Source organism: Arachis stenosperma, chromosome 9 (assembly GCF_014773155.1).
Source record: "Arachis stenosperma cultivar V10309 chromosome 9, arast.V10309.gnm1.PFL2, whole genome shotgun sequence".
NCBI lineage: Eukaryota > Viridiplantae > Streptophyta > Magnoliopsida > Fabales > Fabaceae > Arachis > Arachis stenosperma.
The window spans coordinates 4897334-4909627 of NC_080385.1; the positions used below are offsets into that span (position 1 = coordinate 4897334).

General features: G+C 28.1%; 1 protein-coding gene across 1 annotated transcript; it reads left to right on the forward strand.

Annotated features, from left to right (window-relative positions):
- Positions 1-4288: 4288 nt before the first annotated feature.
- LOC130948906 (probable LRR receptor-like serine/threonine-protein kinase At1g05700) lies at positions 4289-9941 on the forward strand. Its single transcript, XM_057877769.1, has 13 exons — positions 4289-4373; positions 4478-5027; positions 6362-6849; positions 6955-7093; positions 7207-7278; positions 7401-7472; positions 7548-7628; positions 8052-8224; positions 8355-8593; positions 8701-8821; positions 9067-9135; positions 9228-9417; positions 9524-9941. The coding sequence occupies exons 1-13, from the start codon at positions 4289-4291 to the stop codon at positions 9939-9941; spliced, it is 2697 nt and encodes an 898-aa protein (XP_057733752.1).
- The last annotated feature ends 2353 nt before the right edge of the window (positions 9942-12294 follow it).

Sequence of the window (12294 nt, forward strand, 5' to 3'; positions counted from 1 at the left end):
TTTAATTTTTATACCCATTTTTCTTATGTTCAGATGATAAGATGATTATATCTACCATAATTATATCTACCGATTTTTCTTTTACTCACTGTAAATTTTTCTTTTATTTATATATATACATATAAATAAACATATTATTTAAAATTTCTGTGAAGCTGACTATGACTTGGACTACTAGGAATCTAAGGTTATTAAACCCATAATATGGTTTATAAATGCAAAAGTAGGATTTAAAAGAAATTTGAGGGGTAACGTAGTCAACTTCCGTTGAATGTAGTATATGGCATATTTAGAGTGAGCATATATATTTGTACCATTCTTTAATAATTTTAATAAGATAAATTTACTTCTTTATCGCTTTTTTTAACAATTTAATTTTAATGCAAAAAAAATACATATAATGTTCTTTCAAAAGAGTAAATAACTAAAAATATTTTCATTGTCTAATTTCTTACAAAAATGTCTTATAACTTTATTAACGATAAAAATATTTTTAAAATATTAAAAAAAAATCACAGAGAAAAAGTAATTTTCATTAATGAAAACGACTAATGTGATAAATGAAAATGACTTTTATTAATCTTTCATGACACTCTTAAAATATTTGGAATACAAATAAAACAAAAATAATAGAAACACATTAATGTTTTTTTTCAAATATTTGAGATAAAAAAAAATATTTTACTTCCTTTTTGTTATTTTATTGGCTCAAGAGCTGTAAATGTAATATATATGATTTTTTTTTTTTTTTATCAAAAGTACCAGTTATACTTACGTAAAAAGATTAAAAAATATTAAAAAAACATCTTGAATTTAGATATATTTAATTAATCACAGCTACGAATCCACATGTAGTGTTATTGAGCAGGTAAACGAAGACTTGGACTTAGCTGTGTACTTTGTAACAAAAAGACCAAAATGGTATACCTTGTCATTGATTGTTTTTATTGTGCTTCAATGGTTTAAGGAATGATGGGACGGAGACCATCAATAAACCATTACCTCACAATAAATAAATAATAGGGAATGTTAAGTAAACAATGAATATTTTGAACAACATAAATAATTATTAATTAAATAAAAATATATTACACTCTAATTTAATGCTACTAATTAAATTTAAAATTAATTTACTCTTTTAATTTTATTAATTCACATTATTTAAAAAAGTTATTAGTTACCTATATTTTTTTATAAATAAAAAATCCTAGGACGGAACATCAGAAGCTGACTTACCGGTCAACTTTAAAAATCACATCATTTGTATATTAAAAATCTTGAGCTTTAGTTAAAGTAGTGTTAAACTAGTGTAAGACCGGTTCCTATCAAATATTGATCCATTATAAAAATTTGTTAATATTTATTTATTAATATTAATAGTTGTTATTTTTAATTTAATTTTTTTATATAATAAATTTATTGTACAATATATAAAATTATTGTATTATCTATTTTTTTAAAAACCGAATAATTTTATAATTTTTTTAGTCTATATTAACGAATTTTACTTCAATGTGAAGATTATTATATTTATGTATTTAAATAAATGTTGTTACATTTTGTTACTGATATAAATACCAAAAATTAAAACTTTAATAAAAATAATTTATATTGTAATTACACAAAGAATATAACAAATACTAATAACTATAAGTGATATTTAATTATATTAATTATTAGATCTCTAATGTATGATCTGTGTTACGCACAAATCATGTACATAATTTACTCTATTGTATTTTTGTACAATTTATTTAAAAAAAATTAATATATATTTATTGGAAGTATTGATTTATATAGCAGCACAGAACCACTATCGTAATCTTTGTCACCCCAAACAAAATATAGGATATGTATGCAATGACAAAGATATTTCTGTTTATTTTTCAATACATAACAGAATTTGAGTCGAGAATCTAAAAAAAAAAAAATCGACAAAACTGCTTATTCTGAATAAGTGAATTAACCTCACTTAATACATTTTTAGTTTAGTTTATAGGTTCATCATAAGTATTTTATCTACAGTTCTACACTAAATTATTCTAATATATAAATTCATCATAAGTATGTTGAGAATTAAAATTGATAAAATCAAAGTGAAATCTTATAAAATGACACAAGAAATAAACAAAATGGAATTTAATTGTATTTGATTTGTTCACACATATATTTTCCTTTATGCGGGGTTGAATAATCGTTGATTTTATTGCTTATCTTATATATAACAATTATTGAGGTATCTACGAATATGCTTATAAAGTATAGGAGCCAATGGCCTAAGCGTACAATGTGCACAATGGAGGTTTAAGAAGTATTAGAGATATGATCATTAGTGTTACATTGTCCTGTTAGGTTACACTTTTGGGATGAGTGGTTTCAGATATGGTATTAGAGTTCTAGATTCGAAAGGTCAAAAGTTCGATCCTTGGTGAACCCCAAAATTAGTTTAATTTTTTATTGAGATGTTTATTATCCTTGGTATCCGGATGGTTATCCTTGGTATCGGATGGTTATTCTAGATAGTATGGTGATGTTCATTTTATTCATGGACCAAAGATTTAGTCCATTGTACACATTGTACATTTAAGCCATTGGCTCCCTAGCACTACCCTTTTGATTAATTATTACTAGTGTTCATGTCCAGGCAATGCACAGGGCATCACACGCGAACTAAAAACATAGAATTATTATGATATTATATTATTAATTATATTTACATGAAAGAAAGAAAGAAAGATAATAATATTTATAAAGAATAGTTTAATGGCTTTTTATGAGAAGTAGTGGTTTTTAAAACGTTATAAATATTTCAAATTAAATATTTTTTTTTAATATGTATCACATGTCAAAAGTAATAAATTTACTTGATTAATTTAATTCGATCACTTTGTTTCTTATAAAAGTAATGACAAACAAATATAATTAAATCAAGAATTTATTGAGCCAATTTAGTTTTTAACTACCATTCCCAATTTATTCTAAACAAAACACAGAAAAATGCCAGATATTATATAATATTAAATAAGTGACGAAAAATATTTTTTTCACCTATTAGAATTATATTTACTTTAAACAGTCAAATTCTTGTCAAGCAATGTATTGAAGCATTCTTTCTAGAAAAGAAATTATATGATGCAAATGTTGACTATCAGATATTAGTTCCTTTACCATTAAAAGAGACAATGCAAGAAGGGATTCAAACATAGTTTTCAATTTTTAATAGATACCTAATCTGTGTCTTAAAAATAAATTAATTTAAGTTTTTTTTTTAAAGTTAACTAACATTAACTTTAATCTATTTTAAGTTTTTTTTGTGTTAACTAACATTAACTTTATCTATTTTTTAAGAAAAAATAAATTAATTTTTACAAAAATACTCTTTAACAAAAATTTTATTTTTTTTAATTAAATTTTGTTTACCAAAATATATTTTAATAAATTATTTTTTTATTGATTAAATTAAATTTTCTTTAAATATTTTTTTAAATTTTTTAATGATTAAATTATTTTTTCTTAGGATATCTTTTAATAATATTTTAATTATTAAGAAATTTGTTTTGTAACGATGTGAAGGAATGAGATGTTAATTTTTTAAATTTGGAATTTATCCATCTCGACTTATTTTTAAGTTTTAATAAAGTTAATCATTTTTAATAGTTATATGAAACAAATTATTTATTAATATTAATTATTATACATATTAACAGTAATAAGATTTTTTTAATTTAATGTTAAAATAATATACATTAATATCAAAAAGTCAATAATAAAGTACAAAAATAATTGTTAAAATTTTTTTTGATAAAATTATAATTTAATAATTAAAAATTATTGAAGAATGTCTTAAAAAATAATTTAATCAGTAGATAAATAATTTGTTAAAAGATATTTTAATAAACAAATTTAATCACAAAAAAATAAAATTTTTGTTAAAGAGTATTTTTGTAAAAATTAATTTTTTTTAAAAAAATAGATAAAATTAATGTTGTTAATACAAAAAATTTAAAATGCATTAAAAATAAAATTTTTTAAAAATTATAAGAGATAAAAATATATATTTTATAAATATAAAAAAATATTATTTTAACTCCTTTTAAGACAAGAGAGTAACATTTTAATTTCTTAATAATAAAAGCTGACTGAGGACTTTTTAATTGTCACTGTCCTTACGGGTCAACTTTATAATAGTACATAATTTGTATATTAAAAATCGCGAGTTTTATTTAGTTAAATAGAAGCACTGAACCCTCGCAATTTGTCACCCCAAACAAAATAGGATATGCATGCAATGGAAAAGATGTTCGCAAATTCTGTTTTTCTATTGCTTGGAGCTATTTCTTTCATAGCAACGGTCCAAGGCCAGGATCAATCAGGTTCGATTACTTACTAAAATTTGAAGAAGTCATTTTCACTTTTAAGTTTCACAATTTCTTTAATTTAATATATAATTTGATTAATAATTAATTTCTATTATCAGGATTTATTAGCATAGATTGTGGGCTACCTGAAAATTCCAATTACACTGAAAAGAACACAGGAATCAATTACATTTCAGATGCTAATTTCATTGATTCTGGTGTGAGTAAAACTGTGTCACCCCAAGATAAGACTACTCATCCACAATATTTTAATTACCTTCGGAGTTTTCCTAATGGAATAAGAAATTGTTACAGAATAAATGTAACAAGTGTTACTAGATATTTAATCAGAGCTAGTTTTTTGTATGGAAACTATGATGGTCTTAATACGCTTCCAGAGTTTGATCTTTATCTTGGAGTTCATTTTTGGGACACGGTAAAATTCACAAATTCTTCAGTCAGCATAAACTATGAGATCATTCACACTCTATCGCTGGATTATATCCATATCTGCTTGGTTAACAAAGGCACAGGGACACCATTCATTTCAGCTATAGAAATGAGGGTTTTGGGCAATGTCGACTCTACTTATAGCACTATAGACTCATCTACACGATTGGCACGATTCCGAAGGTTGTATTTTAGTTCTATCACCAACTTAATATACAGGTGAGTCCTTTTTTTTTTTTTTTTTTTTAAATATAACTGATCGATTCATATTTCAACACTTAATGGTAATAGAGACTTATTAATTAGTTGTTAGATCGGTTGGAAAATTCATCCTGTGTTCACAAAATAAAACACACTAAAATAAAAAGAAAACAGATGACTCTTTTGTATATATATACATGTTTCAATCTCATGTATCAATATATGAATAATAAATTATGAGGAATGTCAGGGGCCAGCAATTTTTGTGATTTGTAGCCATCAAATAGCCATTAAAATGGTTTTAATGGTGTGAGATTGGTGTGAAATTTCATCTAAATAGCTCACTTTTTTTGTTGGTTATATGCTGGCCAGAATTTAACAAAGTTGCTGGTCCTCTAGACTTTCCCATAAATTATATATGCATTTTGTCCTTAATATATGTAAAAAGTTGTAATATTATTTAAAAATTTAGTCTGATTCAATTTTATTTTTATTATTTAAATTAAATTTTAATTCTTTCTTTCTATTTATAATTTTTTAAGAGGAATGTTAGGGGCTAGCAACTTTTGGGATTTATAGCCATCAAATAGCCATCAATGAGGCTTTTAATAGTGTGAGATTAGTGTGAGATTTCATCCAATGGTTCACTCTTCTTTGCTGGTTACATGCTGACCAGAATTTGATAAAGTTGCTGGACCCCTAGACTTTTCCATTTTTTAATAGTGGAAACTCAGTTGCAGTCAATTTCACTTGAAATTAATAACGAACCGTTCTTAAGTATCAATTTTATGTAAAGTTAACAATGAATTTCATCTCTTTTAATAAATTTGAATCCTCTAAATTTTGAATTTTACTTTAGAGAATAAAGTGTGATCTCTCACTATTTATTTCATAGACAGGACGAAGAAAAAATATAAGAAAAAAATCATTTAAGAATGAAAAATCACACTTTAGAAAGTAAAAATTCAAAATTTGGACTATCCAAATTCTTTTTTAATAATCACCTTTTACTCAAATATTTTTTCAGTTTTTCTCTTAATTATATCTTCCTTATCATTACCTCCGCAGCCACCACCACGTACAATTTTTATGGCCGTATCAATATTCATCCCCCGCAGCACACAGCTCATTCACTTTTCTGCCTCTTGCACCATTATTTGCCACTGCCATCGTCATTATGATTTGCGATCTGGTGCAAGGAACTAGATTTGGTCTGAGCAGGGCATGACTGTCGGGGTTAGTGGTGCTGTGGTGGTAAATTGTTGTACATTGTACCAATATTCCATTTCTCTATATTAAATTGTTGTTATTATTATATAAGTGATGGGAACAAATGTTATGTTGGTATACAGGTATCAAGATGATCCTTATGACCGGATATGGGAGCCTTATTGGGACGACAAGTGGAGACTAATAAGCAGCAACCATAGCAATCATGCCCTTGATCAGGATGCCTTTAATCCACCAGCAGTTGTGTTAGAGACTGCAGCCACATCAATAACTGCTACTGCCTCATTAGATTTCCATTGGGACAATGATGACAATGAAACTCAGCACCAATACTATTTCTACCTACACTTCACGGAGCTTCAGCAGTTGGGTGCAGATCATACAAGATCATTCAATATCAACATGGATGGTGAGACTTGGAATACAGCTGAATCACTCAAATACGGAAAAGTATACACCAAACATGTTAGAGGACTTTCCTCTGGATGCAGAAAGTGTAACATTTCACTTATTCGGACAGAATCTTCCACCCTTCCACCCATTATCAGTGCTCTTGAGATTTATTTAGCGAAAAATTTCTCATCACAGTCAGAAACCGACAAAGACGACGGTATACTATTGCTGCTATTTAATTTTGTCTAAACTTAATTAGCTTGCTTCTTGCATGTGTACTCTAGAATATGATGAATATATATATACATATATACACCACCAGCGGATGCAGTCACAAACATTAAGAAGGCTTATAGGGTGAACAGTAGAAACTGGCAAGGAGATCCATGTCTTCCCAATGCATACAAATGGCAAGGTGTAGACTGTAGCACTATTGATGGCTTTCTAAGAATCACATCCTTGTAAGCTTATCATTCATTAAATAACACCTAAATTAGAAAACTATTATCCGTTTAATTGCATAATTTCATTATTGAAATAATTATATTTTTTGGAAATGGAATAATATATAAAGGAATTTGTCTTCAAGTGGACTCACCGGACATATACTGACTGATATCTCCAAGCTTACTATGTTAAAGTCCTTGTGAGTATCTATCTTATCTCATTTGATCACGTCTAAATGATGGACTTATGGACCCAATGATTTGATTATCTTTCAATTTTCTCCTTTTGGATTGTAATTGTGCATTTGAAATCCCCTCTCAGAGATTTATCAGACAATGGTTTAAGTGGGAATATACCTAATTTTTTGGCGCAACTGCAATCACTAGAATACTTGTAAGTCCACGTGATTTTTTATCGGTTATAAAATTTGATTAGGATCTATGTCATATTTGTCTTGTGCTTTTGCAGAAACTTGGCAAACAACAACCTAACAGGGTCAGTTTCAAATGAACTCCTTCAAAAACAAAGTGATGGTCGATTAACCTTGAGGTATATATTATCCTTGATACATACTTAAAACCAAGAATCAATAGTATATTATCTTGGTTCTGTACTTCTGTATCATAGTACTACTTAATATTAGAAAGAGGAATGTTAGGGGGCCAGCAACTTTTGTGATTTGTAGCCATCAAATAGCCATCAATGATGGTTTTAATGGTGTGAGATTGGTGTTAGATTTCATCCAATGGCTTACTTTTCTTTGCTAGTTATATGCTGACCAGAATTTAACAAAGTTGCTGCCCCCTAGACTTTTCCTATTAGAAAATGATGTCTTGAACTAGCTTTTTTCTTTTATTTGAGTCTTCTAATAATAATTAGTTAATTACTCTCACAATTTAGAGATTACAAGTTGTAACCGAATACATAACTAACCTTGCATTAACTTTGTTGTCCTCTTAATGCTTATTCTAGTGTGGGGAAAAATCCAAATCTTCTATGTGTAACAACTTCATGCACCCTGCAAACAAATGCTACAAGAAAGAAAAAGAATAATGCAGTTATTACAGTGGTAGCATCAATTGCAGGGATATTGCTGCTTCTAGGGATTGCAGCAGTTATAATCGTTCGCCGAAGAAAGACCTATGGTAACTGCTGCTAACTGTCTTATACAGTCTTATGAATATAAAGAATATTATTATGAAACAGATTAAATAAGTTTGGTTGATTGCACGGGTTTTGATTCTGCGAATAACTTCAATTTTTCGTGAAAATCAGATGCTGCTAAGAACGTTGTGCTTGGGAGGCGTCATAATCCAATTAAGGAGTCAGAAATGGAAACTAAGCAACGAGAGTATTCATTTAATGAGGTGGTTAAGATGACCAACAATTTTGATAGAATTCTTGGCAGAGGTGGATTCGGAACAGTTTACCATGGCTTTATTGAGGACATTGAAGTGGCTGTCAAGATGCTTTCGTTATCATCAGTGCAAGGATATCAACAATTTATTGCAGAGGCAAGTGCCCAAAATATTGAGATATAGAATAAAACAAGTGAAAGAAATCTCAATCAAAATTTGTTGCTATGTTTGACCAAAACAAAAAAATGGTTTTGGAATGACAGGTTAAGCTTAGAGTACATCATCAAAATCTGACTTCTCTTATTGGTTATTGCAATGAAGAAACTAATATAGGACTCATCTATGAATACATGAAAAATGGAGATTTAGATAAAAATCTTTCAGGTACAATCATAATTATTTTTATTTTAATTGAATTATCTTCTCGAAGTCCCTGTAATTTTACTAAACCTATAATCTAAAATTATAATTGATCTTATATTTTTAAAAAGTTTTTAATTAAAAATATTCTATTACTTTAAAATACAATATAACTAAGTCAAAGAATATTATATTTCTTTCTATTCATGTTATTCAATAGGGGAATATTGTGAAATCTCTTACTTTTTTTTCTTTCCTTCTTTTAACAGGAAAAAACAATAGGGGAAGGTCTTTGAACTGGGAAGATAGACTTCGAATAGCAGTAGATGCAGCCCAAGGTAATCAAGAGAAAAAAGAAACAAACACATGCAAAATTCTTTATCAAATTTTAGTTCTTAACTATTCATGCATGATTGAAATTTAAATTCAGGATTGGAATATCTGCATAATGGTTGTAAGCCACCAATAATTCACAGAGATGTGAAATGTCCAAATATTCTATTAAATGAAAACTTCCATGCCAAACTGGCTGATTTTGGATTATCCAAATGTTTTGCGGCTGAGAGCGACACACATGTGTCAACCAATGTGGCGGGAACTCCAGGCTACCTAGATCCTGAGTATGTGTTTAATTTCAATGATATGATTAATTATCCATCAAAGACATTTTGATAAGAGATAACGAAAAATTAACTAACGAAATTATTATTTGATTCGCTGTGTTAGGTACACAACATCAAATAGATTGACAGAAAAAAGTGATGTGTATAGTTTTGGAGTAGTTCTTTTAAGGATAATTACAGGTCAACCAGTGATAATAATAAAGGAAGACACAACTCATCATATAATTCAACGGGTTAATTCAATGATTGCTGAAGGGGATATAACAAAAGTTGTTGACTCAAGGTTACAAGGAGATTTTGACAATAATTCTGCATGGAAAGCGGTTGAAATAGCAATGGCCTCTGTATCTGCCACTTCAGTGCAAAGGCCATACATGAGAGATATAGTGACACAGTTGAAGGACTGTTTGGCCGCAGAGTTAGCCCGAAAACATAATATTTGTGACCTTCAAAATGAAGATTTAGTTGAACAGTTCAGTGTGAATTTAATTAGTACTGATATGACTCCATCAGCTAGATAGGGTCTAATAATTAATACTAGAACTAGAAATAAAATAGCTTGAAAATTGTGGTGCATTTTAAGTTTATTTTGTTGTAATAATGTATTTTAATTTTTAGCTTCTTAGTTATTTTGTCTTTTGTTGTATCTGCATTTTAATTAAGTATATGTGATGGAGTCCCTAGAAATTTTATTATAACAAGAACTGTTATATTCAGTTATTATCTCATAAGCAGGGACGGTTCCAACTGTAGAGGTGTGGAGGCTACAATTTGGAATTTTTTTGAGTAGTATATGATAATAATATTTATTTGTCCTCATTAAATTATTAAATTTGACCCCACAATAATTTTTTATTCAACTTTTGGTACTTAATCGTCAACTTAAAAATTTTATATTAGATATTCATTAGAATGATCAATTCTCAGGTTTAAACGAAATTAGTGTTCTTTTTTAAAAATCAACTAAAAAGAATATTATTTATCTTCTTTTCAAATTAGCTTTAATTTTTGCATAGCAACTATATTAGTTGAAAGAACTTTTTTAACTATGAATATCAATACGAGTCGGCTTCTAATTGTGTTGGAAAGTGATTTTTTAAATAATTGTTTAGTAATATATATGGAAAGAGAGAAATTTTGATGGTAGTGTTAATAGAAAAAGGAAAAGTATATGGAACCAAGAGATTACCAGCAAAAAACTAAACAAAACTACATTAATTTATATTAATAATTAATTTTAAATTTTTTAAATTCAAAATTTAAAAAATTTAAAATTAATCAAGTAAACCTAATTAAAACCTATAAAAACCTTCCTCTTCTCTCTCACATTAACCTACCTACCTCCAACAATCACACACACAAACCTCTCTCTCTCACCAATGCTGCTGAAAGCGTCGGCGACTTCCATGCACTTCGCGACGCCCTCAATTGTAGGGACCGCTTTCGAGGGAGCGGTCAAAGTGGCTATGGAACTTGTGCTTGCCGTTGCCGCTCTGGTCGAGGAGGGTGAGCTCAAAGAGTGCCTTAACGTCGGTACCGTCGTTGGCGAGGGCAATGAAGACGGAGACATAGGCGGAGTTGTCCTCAGAGTTTTTGCCGTCAGGGTAGAAGTATATGGCCCATTGGTACCTTCCAACGCTGAAGGTCTTGCTTGCTATGTGCTTCCCAACTCCGATCCCCTTCGCCAGAGAGTAACCTTTGATTACAAACTTGTGAGAGCCATTAACAGTTTCCGTCACCAACCGCGAGCTCATCCAATTGGCTGGACGGTGTTAACTATTTGGGTCAGGAGACGGTTGATAATTTTGTTTGTAATGTTTGGGAGAAAGTTGATTCCATTGTTTATATGAGGATGTTGCTCTCTGCGTTTTGGATATTACGTGCCGTTTTGATGATTAAAAAGACTGCAAACTATACAATTATAAAAAAAACATTCATTTAATATGAAAAAAAACATCCTAATACTAAACAAAAGAAACATCTAATTATATTTTAGCAAAAATAATTAAATATTTATAAAATTTAAAAAAAAAATATGAAATTCTTAAATAAATAGAGACATTCACATTTGCAATACAAAAAAATTCGAAAAATATATAAAAGAACATCCATTTAGTATGAAAAAGAAACATTCTGATACTTAACAGAAGAAACATCCATATATATTAACTTGTAGAGATTTTGAATTCACCCAAAGGTATTTGGCTGGTTTTTGGCTAATACCCTTTTGGTTCCCAAGCATTGCTCAAAAAAAAAATTTACTTAACTTTTTAAAAATATAAAACCTAAAAAAATAGAATTTTAAATTATATATTATTATTTAAATTATTATTTTAGTATTTTAATTTGTATATTAGATATTTTGAAGGTTAATCATATTTTACAATAATAATAAAATATAATTATAACAATAATCATGTTATATGTACATAAAAAATAATTATATGTATAAAATATATGTTAAAATATAAAATACACATTAAAAATAAGTTAAACAATACATATATTTATACACAAATATATAGTGGTTAATAGATAATTTAATATTTAATTTTTTATATATACATATTATTTTTATTATAAAAATTATTATCATGTTATATAAATTTTGCATTCACTATCAAAATTTTCTGAATTCGTCACTGCTCATAAATTTTGTATCTTATATCTCTCAAGGTAGATTATTGTAACAATTATCTAATAATTGAGTTGAAAGAAGAAAAATTATACCCGAACCTAGTACTGCATGACTAATTGTTATATTTTTTCCATTTTTTCCCCGATGCAGCAGGCATGAACATATATTATATTCTCTAACTATTTTCTATAACCACTTTCTATAGAAGTTTGTTCAACCCGGAACTCAATGTAGCT

What these genes read in the sequence shown, in the direction of transcription:
- LOC130948906 (XM_057877769.1), top strand. Translation starts at nt 4,289, where the DNA reads ATGGAAAAGATGTTCGCAAATTCTGTTTTTCTATTGCTTGGAGCTATT. An exon ending in TTTCTAAGAATCACATCCTT is followed by an intron (nt 7,094 to 7,206) that starts GTAAGCTTATCA and finishes TAATATATAAAG; the next exon opens with GAATTTGTCTTCAAGTGGAC. An exon ending in TCGCCGAAGAAAGACCTATG is followed by an intron (nt 8,225 to 8,354) that starts GTAACTGCTGCT and finishes CGTGAAAATCAG; the next exon opens with ATGCTGCTAAGAACGTTGTG.